The sequence below is a fragment of the Lonchura striata genome, chromosome 12 (genome assembly GCF_050655825.1).
Source record: "Lonchura striata isolate lonStrDom1 chromosome 12, ASM5065582v1, whole genome shotgun sequence".
Taxonomy (NCBI): Eukaryota; Metazoa; Chordata; class Aves; order Passeriformes; family Estrildidae; genus Lonchura; species Lonchura striata.
The window spans coordinates 13,662,336-13,680,691 of NC_140714.1; the positions used below are offsets into that span (position 1 = coordinate 13,662,336).

An 18,356-nucleotide genomic window follows, 5' to 3' on the forward strand; every position below is an offset into this window, starting at 1 on the left:
CAACCTTTTCCTTCTATATCACACAGTACCTATCACGACATATCCTGAATTGTAAGGAACATCCACAGAGCAGAAATACCAGGTATTCCCTATGGCAAAACACAGATTAATTGCTAAAATGAGAAAGAGAGAAAAAACACAGCTTGAGGGTCACTTTGCAACAGTGTCTCTTGCCAAAGGCAAGTTTGTGAGGAAGAATAAATGGTCCTTTATGAACCCTCAAAACTGTCAGCACAAGAGCTGCACATACGTCAAAACTAAAGAAAACTAAATGGCCCTTAGGTGTAGAAATAGAGCTTCATTTCAAATAGAAACAAAAAGCACAAAGCTGTTTTTCAAAAGTTATCTAGATTAAAAACTTATCAGGATTTTTTGTGTGTGTGTGCAAGGAGAGAAGGCCAAGTCTGGTACAGGTGAGAGCGACCTCTGAATACATGACAGCCAAATATCTGGGTAACTGCATTCATAAACTCTTATTTGGGTAGATGGATTCTAGATTTGAGCAGACCTTAGAAAACACCTTCCCTGCAACAGAAATTGTTGAGCTCTGAAATTGTCTTACTTCACTTTAGTTTAATTAGCTTTCTACACAGAAATCTCTCTCCTTGCTAGGGAGCTGCTGAGTCTGTCCTTTTCAGGCTCTCCCTTCCCAACCCTGGGAGCAGGTGGGGGCATTCACATGGCAGAGCCCATCTGGACTACAACTGTCTCACAAGTGGCCAAAAGAAGAAAACGAAGTAAAGTACAAAATAACCATCCAGTATGTATGATAACATTCCAGGTTATTCAGTCTGAGAGAAAAAAACACTTCTTGAGAAAAATGCTTACTGTGTCTACAGCCTGAGCACGGAGAGAGGAAAACAAAATCAAACAAGCTGCTTCTTCAGGTGGCAGAGAAAGTGCACTGGGGAGGAGGGAGGTTTAGGAATACTTGGCCAAGCTTCCAGTCTGCATCTGTGGGACTTCAGAAGAGCTGAGCAGCCTCCCTTAGGCACTGCAATGGAAAACAGAGCAGCTGCTTGCTCTGCAATCTGCAATCCTCCCCACCGTTTGTAATGCTGCCACTCTCACCTCGCCTCTTTTTCTCAAGAATGAGGAAGTCACACGTTGCCCTGATTCTTAAGATTTTCCAAAGCCTTCTGAGTTTACATTCTTATAGAGAACTTTCTCACACAACTTTCTGTAAGCAGTCTATTATTCTGCATTCCTCCACAGAGGCAGAGAAATTTGATGTACTTGTAGTTTGTCCAATGACACTGGAGAGGTGGCACATTCACCCTCCAATCCACTGTCACCTTTGGAAAAGTATAAATGCTGGAGTCAGAAAATAAACTTCCTCTTTTTCACCTTTGCAATAGCAGTGGCTGGCATTGTGATTTCACGTGTCCTACAGCAACAGTCACATGTATGGAATCCTCTTGCAACAGTGACTTTCCAACCTGCAATTGCCTTTGCTCCTCTTCTCTGAGCTTTTTAAGTCCATTATTGCTTTCCTAAGACCTGAACCCTGCACTGCTGAAGTTGCAGCTGTGCTGTGATTGTGATATTAGCCAACAGCTGACACAGAAAGGAGAGAGTTCACAGGAGCCTTTAGCACACCCAACAGCACCAGGTGAAAATCCTCAGCATAAACCTGAGCACAGCTTCCACACCATGAGCCAGGCTTTGAGGCCTCAGAGGGGAGGGGATGAAGGGTGAACACCAGGGGGCTGCTCCTGCTGCACCCCTTGCCTGGACCACGAGACCTTGGTCACCACCAGGTGAAAGCTTCTGATATTTCCTGGTGCCAGGCACTGCCCATCACAGGATCATTTGCACTCAGCTACCAGAAGCGTACATGTTTTTTGGTAAAAAAAATATTCATCTGTGTTCAAGGATTGCAAATGTCTTCTCTGAGTCTCTACGTATATAAAAATAGGATTTTTCTCAGTATTTTTACCCTTTAAAAACATATTTAACTCTCTATTTAATTCAGAATCCCATAATTATAAAAAAAATTGTTTTCCTCTTCTGTACTATTTTTTTTGAGATGAAAAGGAATTAAAACAGAAATAATGGAAGTGCCACATAGAATTCCTGGGCAAGGAGGAGAAGCAGCTACAGAGACCTGGAACCCTGAAAGAGCTTCCCACACTCCATAAAGGGGATGGGCAGCTCTCCAGATCTACATTAAGATGCTAAAAGTTAAGACTTGGAAACAACCTCCTTCTCAGTTGTTCACATAGAGGAAATTTGAATTTCTCTATTCTCTTCTGCTAAAAAAATTATTGCATGTACTGAAAACTCTGGGGCTCATAATACCAAGCCTTGAGAGCTTTACAGACGATGAGCTGGAGAAGCTTGGTTTTAGCAGAACATTACAAAATATGAGAACATCACCTTTACTAACAATACAATCATATCAAGTTTACAAAGTTTAAATCTAATATGACTTTTATACTGAAGTTTTATTTTGAATTTATTATTATTTTATGTTTATTATTACTATTTTTTAAAAAACACAATGCTGCATGTTATAAAGAAATTGCTGGGAAAGACCAAATGATCTCTGCTGGAATTTGATAGGACAGTGAAGCACCTACTCTGAGCCTGCCAAGTTATGATTCACTAAGCAGAGTCAAGGTTAGACCCAGATGCCAATAAAGATTCATTAAGTATGAAATACAATATCAGCAGTGTCTTTGTAATGACCCAAACACTAATTTTGGCTCAGAGTACTCAAATTCCCCAGTGAGACAAAGGGGATCCATTTCACAGCTTTTAACCATAAATGTGATAATATGTAAAACATTGGAAAATATATTGGGAACTATGTAAAAATGAGAGTAGGCAAGTGAAATACAACACTGCAAATTAATAGTGTTTAGTTCCATTTTTCATTTTTATTCTAAATCAAACAATTATTCCTTTTCTTAGTTATTTTAATTTTTTTATAATTACTCCACAAAAAAAGTTAAAATAATTTTCATCACCTAATTCATACATGATGTAATACCACCAGATGAAACTAGCTTACTAACACTAAAGCACTTAGAGAAAGAATAAAATCCATTATTAATTTGTCTATTTTCAACTCTTCATAAACAGCAAAAGAAAATTACCAGAAAAGGAAGGCCATATTTTAAAAAGAAGCAGAACTGTACAGGAGAAAATATCGAGTTTAAAATGCCCATTTTGAAGGAAGAATTGAAATAAAATACATACAACAACAAAATAAAATCGTACCCTAATAAAAAAGTGTATTAACCACTTTGTGTTTTTATTAAATTCTATGGGCTCTTTTCACGCCAGTAGGTAATACTTGTTTGTCTCCCAAAAAGCATTATAAGAAACTAATACTGAAATCAGACTGAATGAAATTTCATCTAGGATTTAATTTTATCTTCTTTTACTTTGGTCTGAAATTAAATGTTCAGCCACTGAGGATTGCAGTGCAATTAATTTCTGGAGTAAAAATCACCATAGCACTTCCCCATTTCACTTCTTAAAGCATTAGTGCTTTGTAACACCAATAAGGGGAAACAAATAACAGACATTTATAATAGATAATGAAGACATTTCTCCTGCAAAACACTTTCTTTAATTCAGTCCCATTAGCAGTAAGTCAAATGTGCCACTGCAGGCAGATCCCAGCCCTCTGTGAAATCAGCTGCTGGTGCTAATAATTTCTGTCTGGACAAAGGTCCACGCTGCAATCAGGATGGCTCAGTCAATATGTTAACTTGACAGACTGAGTGCAGGGGATAAAGCAGGCTTTGAAACTAAATTATTTTTGTCACCACACAAGTAGATGGAAAGGAAAAGCAGTCAAATTTACTGTCCAAGATGTTTTCCTTTATGCCAGCAGCAATGATAACACAAAAAAGCATTTTATGTGATATAAAGGAAAAAAAAAACCACTTCATTGCTTTTGTTTTTTTAATCAGAATATATTTTATATATGGCATCACAAGTTTTTCTACATCAGAGCTTTAAACTTCTATGGGGTTGCATTGAGTGAATGTCTGTGAGTTTATCTTGCCCTGTAAGTGCCTTGGAAGACTTTTACTTCAACAAATTAAAATTAACCAGAAATCAAGTATACCACCCACAGGGGTCCCTGCCTTGTAAGATTTGCATGAACAGTGTGGATCTATCTTGTGTGGGAGCACAGTAAGTGTAGGGCTATGCCAAAGGAGCATCTGCCCCAGGACTGGCACTACCTCCTCCTGGAAGAAATGCACAATGTTTGTGCCTGCTTATAAATGCCAAGACTCTGACTTCCTGAACAACATCATACTTACACCTGAAATGCTGAGCATCCTCCTGAGTCCTGCTCTACAGCATAATCAGAATAATGCAAGATCAATTTGTGTCTATGACAGGCAGCACCAAGTTACACCACAATTCTCATCTTCCCTGCTGCAGAACGAAGCTGTTTAAGACTTCATTCATTCATGCATAATATATGAAAGGCTTCTACATTTGTCTTAGCTCTGCTATTTTAGATGAAACACTTTAGTTATGTCATTTAGAAAACCTAGAGTTTGTATTGACTACATCCTATATCCCTTTAACTCAGGGAAACCTCGGCAGGAACAGCTGGACTTTTACAATTTTGCAGTTACAGAAGATGTTTCCCCTTTACCTGCCAGATTCTAACGAGCTACCAACAGTAAAAGCACATAGGCCTACAGATTGTCACAATATGTACCATAGAAATGTTCTAAGAACATATCATATAAAAGCCACTGTTCTGTACTTCACTTTTTTAATCATTTTTAAACTATGCTCTATTTCTCTGCTAGTTCTGTAATAAAACTACATCCTTTTCTGCACTATCACCTGACAGTATCATCAGAGATTATGATGACACAACTATATTCTCTCACCTGTTCAACCCATATTCCATATGCATATAGAAAGAATTCCTGCAAAACTCAATCTGCAAAGGTCTGAGTTTCTCCTGAACATTGCTTTGGGTTTGCACAAGGCAGCCTGGCCAGTGTCACCTGCATGGTTCAGTTTCTTCCAGCTCAGAAAACAAGGTGTTGGACGAGGAGAAGAAAAAAGCCATAAACGTGCAGCATTTTTCAAATAAAATTTCACTTTTAACATAAGAATATCCTGATCTTTCAAAACCACAGAATTCATGGAACTTTTTAAGTTTAACTCTTCAAGCCATGAACAGGATCTCAGCAATGAGTGTCAGCACAGAGGGACACGAGAGCTCCCAAACTCTGCAGCAATGGCCAGCAGTGATTATGGAGTAAAAAACCTGAGAAATAGACAAAAGCCTTTGTTTGTTTTCTCAGTAAATGATTTCAGCTTATGGCAATCAATGTTTTATGGGCTTCCTGATTTAAAGGTTGGCAATTAGTATATTAATTAGCCACCTATTGACTCATCTTTCATGAATTTATCCAATTCCTTATTGAACTTCAGTCAAAAATAAAGATCAAGAGGTTAGGAATTTAATTACCAGATCATGAGCATGGAGTTATCTAAAAGCAAAAGGAAAATAGCTGTTCCCATTTTTATAATGATTCATATAAACATTTAAATGAAAGTTGCTTAACTCACAAATCAAGGCAAAATTTCCATTTTTTAATGTAAAAAATATTCCCATTAAGATTTAGTTTTCTTAAACCCATCTCAATATTAATATTTTTCAAGCGTAAAAAAGAGAAATTCCATAAATATCCATATATGTAACTCAATTAAGATAAATGCAAAATTAATGATTCAAGAATTACTAATTTACTGGCACATTTACAGAATGCTAAATTACCATCTCACTACAAGTTATGGGGAATGAGTGATAAAAGTATTATTTTACTGACAAAACCCAGTTGTTTCAATATAATGGAAAAATTTAATACAAGCCAATCTTTTTTTAATAATAGATGTTATTTTAGCCTGCTCAGTGTGTTAAAAAAGGAGAAAATCCCTTTGTTCTGATAGCCCCAAGGGGTATCAAAACCAGAAACTCGACCAATGAAAGAAACCAATGTATAAACTAGCAAAAAAAGATGTTTACCAGGGTTCTCCCTTAACCTGTGCCAAGGTTTTACCAGTTACAGCAGTGGTTTTAAACAATCTCTTATCCTCACACTTAAGAATTTAAGAATTAACCTGAGATGTCCCTGAATTTTTTTCTGATTTACAGAAAGCTGTCCTGTAATATTCTTGGGGAGTCTGTAGTGTATAGTCCATGTTATGATACACCTGGCAAGGGTGATGTGAAGCTACATAAAATCTCCAAATGCTCCCTGACCCTTTTCCTGCACACAGATTTTGCTGCTTTTTTCTGTGCCTTGCTTCTCCAGTTCCAGCTTCTTTTAAAAACAAAGACTCACAGGTACAGAGCAGTGCTTTCCTTTTTGCTTGTATATACTACTGCTCTTAAATGACCCATTGAAAATACAGGGCACAAGATTTTTCTATAATGCAATATTTCTGTAGTGCTTTGTGCCACGATTGCTGTAATTTAAACTTATATTAAAAAAAAAAACCCAGACTAATCAATAAAATTTCAATTTATAGTATTAGTTTGGAACTGTTTATTTCTTACATGAAACACCTTTTTTGTTACGATTTACTCAAACAATTTGTCCTCCTGGAGCACTTGCACAGCACCAGAAGCAATCATCCAAGATATGCTGTGCTAGCTTAAATGACAGAGAAATGCTTGTAGGCCAAGAGTCCATGGCTGTGTATCTATTTATATGGAAGTAAAAGAAATGAAAAAGTGATCTCTATAATTTATTGTTTGTTCCCTTCACTGAAAATAATTTTAAAACATGTACCAAAGGTAATGTTTTAATACACGGCTCGAAATCAAGATGCTCCTGAAATAAATGACTTGCTCTTACCGTGGCCCCAGCAGCAAATGACAGTGATTAGAATAACATGAGCTACACAATATTCTTCCTTCCAAATGCAAAATACTAGAAAATCAAAGTTCACACTTTTGCTTCCCCCAGCCACAAATTTTTAACTTTGTGTCTCCTCAAAACAGAAAAGCAAACTCCAGCCCAGGTGTCAGGCTCTGCACCTGCTCACCCAAGTGAGCTGCAGTTCCTGCCAGAGCTGTGAGCCTCAGCTGTTCCTGCCACAAATCCTAAATCTCCAGCAGAAATGTATTAGGATGCTTTTGGCTGTGCACATGGAAAGCTTTGCCTAGACATTTTCATGAAACCTCACATTCAGAGTCTGTCTTTGGAAGTAATTTAAAACTCATTAACATTTTAATTTTAAGCATAATTTGATCAATTAATTAGTTAAATTGATCAATACCAAGACTATTATTTCAGTAAGAGTCTTTCCACCCCTTCTATCAGCCCTAAAGCTGGTTGGTCTCCAGTGTCACAGACTGAAGTACCACAAAATTTGTGCACTGTGAGACTCAGAATGAGTCCTCTTGTACAGCAAAATCTCAAATCTAATGTGCCATGTGTGAGCCACCTTGTCTTATTCCCTACCAAAATGAAATTTTAAGCTCAGGTTTCTGCAGCTACAACACATGAGGAACTGATGACCTACAGACAGGGGAGGAGATTCTCACCCTCTAGTACAACATGCAAAGCACATTTTAGCCCAGTGACACACAGAATACCAGAACTGGAAGGACCTATAAGTAATTAGACCATTTCCCTAAACATCTGTAAAGTCACCAGAGTTTAAAAAAATCATCCAAATGCAGAAATGTTTCAATAGAGTTCTAAGTCATCACCACCATTTCCATAAGAAAATAAAAAAAGTAGTGCTCATCCAACTCATTCCTATCTCCCATCTCTTTCCTGGGCCTTACTCTTAGAAGCATTTTTCATGCCATGCAATGAACAAGATCCTAATTAATCTAAGGGGAAAAGCCTCTCTTAGTTTTCTGTTTTCAGGTTTCTGCACGGGATAATTCTTGGATCTTAAAAATCTCAGACTGTTCTGCACAGATTTGCCACAGTTCAGTGGAGCAAAAGTAAAGGAGAAAGGAGAGGTGAGCAGGCACCTGTGGAAGCCAGAAGGGAGAATTCTTTTTTAAGAGCTATTGCCAGTTTGCAAGTATGTAAAAGTACAGGTCAGGACAATCCAAGAGTCTAACATTAGCAAACAAAACTTGAGCCTTTTTCTTGGTATTCATCAAAAGGAAGATTACTTTTGAACATTTGAAATTGTCATTACAGCATCAAAACTGGTGTTTTATTTCAGTTGTATTTCAGACAGCTGTTAAAATACAGTTCAAAACAAGAACTAAATATTTGGTTAACTCACACTCAAAATAAGGCCCTGCTTTTCCAGAGCATTAAAATTTAAAAATTAATTTAATTTAATTAAAAAATTAAAAAGTAAGCAGATTATCTCATTGTTGGTCTACTTTTGTCTCCCAAAACAGTTTCACATACTACCAGTAGTGATAAGCCTGATGTTCTGATTTAATTCCAGCAGAAATTGTCACCACCTGAAGTTAATAGTGCTGGGAGTTTCTTTACCCCTGCCCTAGTCAGAAGCTCCCTGGAATGATCAGAGAGCCCATGAGCTTAAAAAGCACACCGGGAGAGTCTGTGCAGTTCTCCTGTCCCAGAGAAACTTCCAGCTGGGAGAAGGAGCACAGTGGGTTTATTTTATAAACCTATGAAGTATAATTCCATTCAAACTAGAAGCTAAAAGAAACTGTAGTGTCCAGAGAAAATAAGATGAGGCAGAAAAACTTTTGAAGCAGTAAGTTCTAAAAATCCAAAATGTGAGAGAGCAAGGAAATGCAATGACCACTGCTGGGCATGTTTGGAATACAGTCAGCTGTTAGAGACATAAAAAATCAACTAAGCTGGAAGTATTTTAGATTAAGCAGGCCTCTTTCTACCTAATTACACTGGAGTCAAACTCAAGAAAGGTGGGAGTGAAGAGGATAAATGGGGTATTTGCCCTCAGTTATGTGTGCAGGAGGCTCTTCTCATACAATGATGCTCCAGGGGCAGGTCAGGCTGAGCCAACACTCCTGACCCTGCTGGAAGCTCCATCGCAGAGAGAAGAGTTAATCCTCATAAAAAACACCCATGAATTCTCTTTACAACTCTTTTCATTGAAATGCTTCTGAGCACTTCAAAATGAAGTATCACACAGAGATGACAGTCTCTCTCCTCCTCAAAATATTGATAAATGACCATTCATTAAATGCTTCCAAGAAAGCTATTAAAGGCTCCTCCTCTGCTGCTCCCTCACGCTCCACAGATGGAGCAGAGGAGTTGGCATCATTCATGGGATGGAAAAAGGAGGCAGCAGCTTGGAAACCTGCTCTGCACAGGCTGAGCAATCTCTAAAAGAAGAGATCTTTTTTATTACCCAAGCATTAAAACAAATGAACACAAGGTTTCTGAAAACAGGCTAATGTTACATGAACAGCAAGTTATAGTGCATCTTCTCAAGAGAATATTTAAATTCAATTAAAAATAGGTATCAATAAACCCTCTCAAGTTGATATGACACTGAACATCTATCATTTCTTTGACATAAAAGTACCAATATTTATTTTATAATTCCAACAAATTGATTCAATGATATGTATTTACAATACGAGATCAGAATCCTAATTGAAAATTGAGAAGATGACAGTTGTGCAAGTGAAATTCAGTTTTAATTAAAACATTACTATCTGAAGTGACTAGTTTAAATCCCACACTGAACAGAAAGTTGGACAATATGACCTTGTTAAAATAATTAATGTTAATGTAAAGCACTAAAATATGGTAATACCCTAAAACACTGATAAGAAAGAAGGATAAATTACACTATTTTATCCTACTTTATTCTTCCAAAACTACTTTATTGTTTTTTCTCTGCTGTCTGAAAAACTATTTTATGTTGATTATAGAGGCTGAATGGTATGCACTGTTGCAGTGAAGTCTAATACAGGAACTAATCTGTGAAGTGGCTGGATTTCCTTGCTGTATTTTCACATAAATGCTACACTGTTGAATGCACTATCTTTTTCCTTCTTTTCTTGGGACTGGAGGTGAGACCATCATAATTGTCTCCTGCAGCAAATGCTTTGAAGTTTTCTTTGCAAGCCTTAATTTTTCTCCTTTTTATGTTATGACTATGTTTTTTTTCTAAATTTGAACTTCAAGAAATTCACTACATTTCCTAAGACTGACTAGACCATGGATTCTTTTTTTCCTTTAGCATACTAACAGGCCAGGATTTTAAAGACAGACAAAATCCAAAGATGGTTCAAGATGCTTTACTTTTTGTAGATATTTATTTCAAACTGTACCCAGACCATGGAAGTTCCACATTTTCAGGGCTGTAGCAGAGTTTTCTCCAGCAAGAGAAAGGAATTCCTGGATATTGCACATCCTGTACATGACTCCCTGGAAATCCTGGCAAACACATATCCCCTGAAACATCTCCCTGTAGTTTTCACTGGTTTTCTTTTCACTTACTCCCACTGGGCTTTTCCATGTTTCACCTCTTCCCCCCTACCAGGGCCTGTTCTGACAACTCAGCTAACCTGGGTTTTAGGACCTAGGAGAGTTAAATATTTAATCAATGCACTTGGCCTCCCTGCTGTGATTCAGAGAGGTCTACAGAAAATCTAACTTCCACTAAAGCTGTCTATTCCATATTTATTCCATTACACACATAGGGCAGGTATGAGGTAAACTGATTGTACCTATTTCATCCATTCCTCCTGTTTACCAGCAAATGCACCTGAGGACAGTTTGAGCTCTCACACCACAGCCATGGGATGGGAATGAAGGTTAAGGAGAAAAGAAGCCCACCCACACTCCAATAAAAATATTTTTTCCCCCCTTTCAAAATTCATAGCAGTATCAGTTTACAAATACAAAAATTTCTTGGCAAACTCAAAGAACTAAAAAGAGAAGCAGCAATGTGGGATTTAGTTACCTGCACTAGAATATGTTTGCCAGTCCCTCATTTGTTGAATATCCTAAATTCTACACATTTACCAAAAGCAATCTTCTAGCCTAACAGCAATAAAGAAAAATATTTACTGTGCCTTTAAATATTCTCCAAATCATGGCTATCAAGGTTATATATTATGCTACTGAATATTCCACTGTCAGTGGATTGCTATCCATCTTTTCATTTTCTAATGTATTCTAATTTTCATAAAAGTAAAAATAAAGCTCTTGATGAATTCAAGAACACAAATTAATTACTGACACACGAAGGAGACCAGTAAAACTGTGAGCAAATTTAAATGACATCAAAATTAAATAGCAACAATTACAGTTAAAATACTAAATGTGAATACAAAAATATTGCTGAAAACCATTAATTTGTTAGCAGTAATTAACACAACTGTAGCCATCTCTCCTTTATTCATTATGTCTTTATTCTGTCAGTTAAACCTATTTATAGTGATACTGGGTTGATTCACCATAATTTCCTCCCGCCCACAACCATGTATAATTTCTTTCCCTCCGTAATTTTATAAACTTAACGTTGAAGTTCTTTTTTTTTCATTTTCATCTGAAGATTAAAAAAAATTCTCTTACTATATTTATAAAAAAAAAATCAGGGGTCAATACAGACCCCATTGAGCTGCAGCTGTAAAGAGTGCACATTGACATTCATTTTTCTTCTAATTCTACAGATGCAAATTAGCTGAAGGAAGGAACTTAGCTTGCTCTATCTTTGAAGTAGTGAGCCCAGAAAAGGAATACATTTTGGTATTAAAGATCTATTTCTATTATATTATATGAATATAAAATATGAATGATTGTTTGCTTCTCTTCTCAAGAATGCCATTCCCGATCTAGCCTTGATCAAAATGATAGAAAAACAGAATGAAAATACAGTGCAATAAAACACACCATGAGTATTCAAGCCAGTGCACATTTAAAACAACCTCAAAAAAAATCAGGTCAAAATTCACCTGGAATATTCCTCACTGTTGCCTCGAATAGGAAGGATCTCTCCACTAATTTACACACTAAAAATAAGTTAAATTCCAAGTACACTCAAGGAAAGTTTAAAGTATTTGGAGGTGTATTGTAAATAAAGCTCTAATTATGGACCACAGAATTCAGTATGAATTTTTATTGAGCTTTCATACACTCTATGGAAATCTTTTGTAGTGCTCTGAATAAAGAAGCATTCCTTAGCAACTTTCACTCTCAGCTTTGAATTACTCGCCGTGATCTTTTTCTCATCAAATCGAGTTCATTTTGCAGCCATCAAATTTTATTTTTTAAATAAAAATTCCTTTATTGACCAGACAACCAGTATTTGCTTGGAAATATCTGAATGCAGTATGTGCTGTTTAACACTTTGTTACGTATATATGTACATATACATGCAGAAAAGCAATGGCAAATTACAGCTGTTGATATGGCACATATAAACCCCAAAATGCACATCTAAAGATCTGTACCCACATAAATATACTTGTGCATACTAAAATGTGCACACCACATATGCATATGAATAAACATCTCAAACACATACATTACTTTAGCTGTGCATAAACCATATCATCCTAATAGTATCCAAAAAAAGCTTAAAGACTGGTGTAAAAATCATCAGTGGAAAAAAAATCCATTTCTCTTCATTGCAAATGTTTGTTAAATGTAAATGCTGATATTCTACTCCTTGGAAGAACATTTGTCTGCATGTGGAATTTCATGATAAAAGGCTTTAGAGTCCCAGGTTTCTCTAGATAAACCCCGCTGGTTTACTGATGCATGAATGCACTGAAATTGAATTACTGTACAACAGCAATTACTTTTCACAGTACAGTTATAATGAGAATCAGCTTCACAATGAACACCAGGTAGCTATAGTAGGAAAAGTTAATAAAAAGAAGCCTCTTATTTGCATTTTTCACTGCAGCAAGTGTAGTTGCCTTAAAGAAAAACCATCCTTAACACTTGAATTGCCATCATAGCAGTGAATGAACAATCATTTTTATAGCACCTCTCTATTCGCAAGGAAATATTAATGAACATCAAAATTTTAGTGCAAAGCTAAGATTTTTATAATAGCTTTTCAAATATTCCCTAATAACTTGGTTATCTTTCATTTTGCTATATTTTTCTCTTTCATCTAGCCTTCAATTTTTTCCCAATATGCCAATAACTAGGAAAAGTAAAAGCACTAAAATGAACAATTTTAACTCCACCTGTATTTCACTATCCAGTTTGTTGTCATGGTCATTTGTTATTGAGCATTACATCACAGTGCTTTGTTCCCATTCAGTTCCAAATAAGTAAAGTCACTGAAGTATCATAAAATCTTTTAACAGTTCTATTCAAAAAAAATCACAGGTAACTTTAAGACTGATGAAGCAAACTTCCTATGAGTGAAATAACGAAAAGTCCTGGAAAATCACCAACACCTCAAGTGACAGCAGAATACACAAAGGTCTCAAAGGGATTATTTGTGTTTGGCTGTAAAACTAAAATAACTGCTGTACTATGCAGGAAACCCTTCTGTGTCTATCACCTTATGGGGAGTAAGATTTTTCCCATCTCGAGCATTGTAATATTAAAATTAACTGGATCCATTTACCTTTGTCACAGATAGAAATGAAGCACCAGCAGCATTGAATCAAAACCACAGCTCAGGGATTTTAACTTAATTCATGTTACAAATACTTGAAAATAAAATACAAAACAGCCTGCCTGAAATTCAGTCAGGCAGAGCAGCATTAGGAAGGAAATGGTTAACAGGAATATCCTGAACTGATATAAACCCAAGGTAAATAGTGAACACTGGGGAGAAGGCGGGGGGAGAAATGTTGCTTGCAAGGTTTTCCATCAGTAAGTAGATGACAAAAGGTTATATAATTGGTTTAATACTTTCAGTTTTCCATTTATCTTATGTATCTGACAGAACAAAAATAGGACAATCTGTGATAGGATAATTGCATACTGAAGGGTAATTCAAACAGGGAATGAATATGATAAAAATCACACTGAACCAACTAATCACTAAGAAAAGCAATGAGACAGAAAGATAAAAAATCATCCAGAATATTAAGGGGGAGAAGGGAGAAGAGTTCACATGTGATTAGTAGCTTCAAATAAGTTCATATGTTTGAAAGCATCAAGCAGAACTATAAAAAAAAACCTCCACAAAAACTCATTCTTCTTGGCCTTTTCTACAAATCAAACACTTTATGTACTATGAATTTTTGAACATTTTTCAGAGTGCTACATCTGCTAATACCTGAAGAAGTATGTTTAGCCCAAAATGCTTTTGGATAAAACATTTTAGTCAACAATGGATTTTGATGTGTACTTGAAGCAAATTTGCTCAGTGGTGTAGGGTAACAATTTGGGCTAATATTGGAACACATTTTCTGAGTCCTTGGACTTGCAGCCTCACGATCATGTCCCCATTATTTCTAAGGCTGAGGGATATTTTGTATGGTATTATTCATTTAGCACTTCCTTCAACATCACCACCAATATACCTGACATATTACTCTGAATTCTACATTTCAGTGCTCTTGCACAAGTTTCCATCAAAAGCTTATGTCAAAATTCAAGTGCTTTAGAGCCAAGATGATCCAGTACCAGGATGGAATAGAGCTCTTAAGTGTAGAGGAGTTTTCTAATTCCCATCTCACCTCCCCAGATACAAGGGGAAAATTAGTTGTGATGAACCAAGGACAAAATTTATGCAAAACCTGCATTGTACCAAAGGATTTTGTACTTCTTAGGATGAAAATTGCCAAGCACTATTTACTACCAGAACAGAATGGGTCACTCTTTACATCTCTAGCATCAAGAAGGACCAATTTATATAATTATGCAAAAATTAAGAGCTAAATTGGAAAGTATACTAAACAGATCATTTTTTAAAAGAAGTGACCCTGTTCAAACCACATTTTTAGATTCCTTTCCAAAGATGGAAACCTTCCAAAAAGGCTCTGGATTTCAGTCACTTTTTCCAGCACTAAAATCCATTCACCCAAGATTACACGCATGGTTTGACTTCACGGAATTTGGGCTTGTTTTTACTCAGAGCATGGTGGTCTATATTGACCCTGTATATTTTTTTCCCTCTTTAGATAAAAACACCATCTGTATGAAGAGACCAAACCTGTTCTAAACATTTGTTATGAAGCTCTAATTGAGACACAAACTGCTCTTCCTTACCAGCACTCCTCCCTATGGAATTCTATTCCCTCACCAGCCAAGCGCGCAGCTCGCTGGTCACTTCTCGCTCTAAACAAGTGCTGCTCCAAGAATGCTCTGTTCACATTATGATCTCGGGGGAGCAGTTTTCTCTGCAAAGAAACAAGAAAAAGGGTCCTCCCCCTTCCCCAAGTCAATATTCTTCAGGCTTCTGGAAGCTGTTGCACACATATTAAAGTGTAGTTTTTCCTCTGAAAAACACATTGTAAAAATAGCGTTGCGGGGTTCCATGTTTATTGTCTTTCTCTGCTTCCCTGCCAAGTGAGCTCAGTTTTACAAGCTGAAATATGTTTTACTTCACTGCCAGCCCTGAAAATTCAACCTCTTAAATGTAGCCAAGTTCCTTCCTCCCTTTTGCACCATAACAAATAATACCCGGCTGAGGGTGGAATTGTATCCTCAGTCCCACAAAAGGAATCCCTGTCCCTGGGTGATACCTCCAGCCCTGCAGTGCAGCCAGGAGCATCCTCAGCTCAACTGAGCAGCTAAGTCTGGCTGAAATAGAGCAGCTGATGGTAAACAGCATCACCATAATGTCCCGTGAGTTTCCTGATGGGGTGATGCCACAGGAGCTAATATTCCAGGCAGTCAGCTCAATTTCTAGCAAAGAATAATGCAAAAGGAAACCTACAACAAGATGATTTTTGTTTTTTACTCTTTAGACCACACACATTACAATAAACTCCTATTTGATATAATAAAACATAAAAATCTGAACTTTTATTTTTATTTTCTAGTAAGTCTAATAGACACCAAAGATATTACAAAAGGATCAGAATCGAGATAGAAAAATACAACAAAAAAAAAGAAAAAAGCACAAAAATTTATAGATATACAGAGAATAGTCTAGTTATTCAGTGATCATTAATATGCTTCCTGAAGAGTGATGTAGTACTTACCACAATTAAACTGTTTACAATTTGAAGTGTTTGCATCTTTTTCTGAACTAAAGAACAGTTATTGAACTCAGATATGTTCCTGCAATACTATTTTTATAATAGTGAGCACTGATACTAAGTCTGCTTTGGTTGGATAGGTTAAAATCTAACATTTTAACCACATGCACTTAGGTTTTACTGCACACAAGTGATATTTTACAATTCATATTGGAAATTGGTAGTCCCAATCTCATTGCACACTCTTACATTTATCTATTGATGGCATGAGTAATTTAAATATATTCTCTTGAACACTGATCCTAAAATACTTCTGAAAGCTTTAGCATTTCCACTTCAGCACCTTCAATTGCTAGTACAGCCTTCAGAGCAGAGCCTAAACTATATATTTAGTTTTACATCATAGAAGGAAATAGCAGATTGATTTGCTGCTTACCCGTACGGCTTCAGATTTCTTATGAAACATTTCTTCCATATTCTTTGCTAACTTTTTCACAAGCTGAAGGCCATCAATTTCTTCTATTGCAACATCCTTCTCATATTCTTTGTATTTCTAAAAGAAGAAAAGAAAAATAGGGAAAAGTTACTCACAGGAAACCAGCTGAAATTTTGACAACTAATTATTCGTTTTATATTACACTTTTGCTGACATTCTTCATTTATCTGATGTTTATTTGCATGACAGCAGGCTGCTTTGTGCCAAGATGCTGTCATGGGGAGAGAACAACTGGATTAGAACCAGAAGTCCATTTAAAAAATAATAAAAATATTTGTCTCGTGCACTGTAGGAAAACGATAACTCTCCTTCACAACGTTTAAATTACTCTTCCCCACAACTAAACCAGAGCCAAAAGAAAAGTAACAAAAAATCCTTGTATCGCCTCCAAAAATCATGTAAAAACAGTGATATGATTGGCAATCCCTATGGCTTAGCAACCTAGAATCCTCTTGAGTTGAACTTCCTGTAGATGCCTGTTTCACAAGCTTTATACAACACTTACATTAGGAGTACTCACACTGCAAGCTTATCTAGACATGCAAAGAAAAGCCTAAACAAAGCACATCAACTTGAGCCTTCATCCAAACACAAGCACCAAAGCATCCTTTATCCAACATGATGAGCGTTACCACGTTTCACAATGTGAATAACTCTCAGAATACCTAAGCACTAAAAATATATTCAAAACAAGTTTTATCCTCTATTTTCTGCATGCCAATCCTTTTTTGTCCTCATCAGTGTTTATAAGGAAGCTTTGTAAGAATTAATTATCAAAATTAATTTAAGGCTGAGAACATTCTTCTTCCCCACATTATTCCACTGCAGCCTGTACTGTAAGAACTTCTGGCTTCCACTCTGGCCATTGTTTGTCTCTCTCTCTCTCAAACACACCCAGCTGTGTTGAACTGATCAGTGCCCATCAGCAAACCCTTCACCTGACCATAAACTGCACCTCCATGACACAGGAGGGAGAAGGGAGGCACACCAGCCCCCTGCCCATTAGCCGTGTGTGCCAAAAATATCTCCCCAGCCTCTGCAGCAGACTCCTGGGACAACCCACAGTGTTCAAGTGAATAAAATCAAATGGTGTAATTTTTAAAAATTATCATTAAAATTTGCCTGCAGAATGATGATTGTTATAGAACTCCAGAGAGACAATGGAGAACAAGGTGAGCAAAAACAGTGGTTCAAAGCACCTGGATGAATAATAAAATGTTCAAAACAGTGAATAAACCAGGACCAGTTATGTGCTGGCTGGTGATGCAAGAAAGGACTTTTTTGTTAAGAGAATGCCTGTACATGTTGTACCCATTTCCCCCAACAAAACTAATTTTGAAGATAAACTGACACTTTGTACTTCCTTTAAACTTTACACTTCTCCGTAAAAACTTGTGTGAATGTTTTGATAATGAAAAAATATTTAATAAAACATAATTTGCAGACAATTTTGGAACAAAGTTAAAAATACAAAGCTTCAGTAAATATTATGGGCAATTTTTTAATATATGTAATTTCAGCAATAATTTCATTTTTCCACATTTTTACCTGCCATTAATCTCTAGTTTGAGACCTTAATAGCAATCTAGCAACCTAAGAAACCTCAAACACACTCCTTGCATTTTACTCCCTCAAGGCAGGCAGGGAGATTTGGGTTTTTCTCCTCTTTGATCTGCACTTAGATAAAATCAACAGAGTTCTGATTTCAATTCTTGAAGTCCATTTATGCCATTACTAGAGATAAAAGGGATTTTTCTAAAATAGAAAAATACACTTTTTTTTATTCACTGGAGAAAATATCAGAACAGAGTAGACAAG

The 18,356-nt window shown here is 36.5% G+C and overlaps 1 protein-coding gene across 3 annotated transcripts in view; it reads right to left on the reverse strand.

Moving 5' to 3' along the window:
- CACNA2D3 (calcium voltage-gated channel auxiliary subunit alpha2delta 3) overlaps positions 1-18,356 on the reverse strand; it is a 419,754-nt gene that overhangs the window by 291,288 nt on the left and 110,110 nt on the right. For all 3 annotated transcript variants that reach the window (XM_085590607.1, XM_085590609.1, XM_085590608.1), the window contains one exon: positions 16,479-16,595. In XM_085590607.1, coding sequence (XP_085446733.1) covers positions 16,479-16,595 — 117 coding nt within the window. The remainder of the gene's footprint in view (positions 1-16,478; positions 16,596-18,356) is intronic.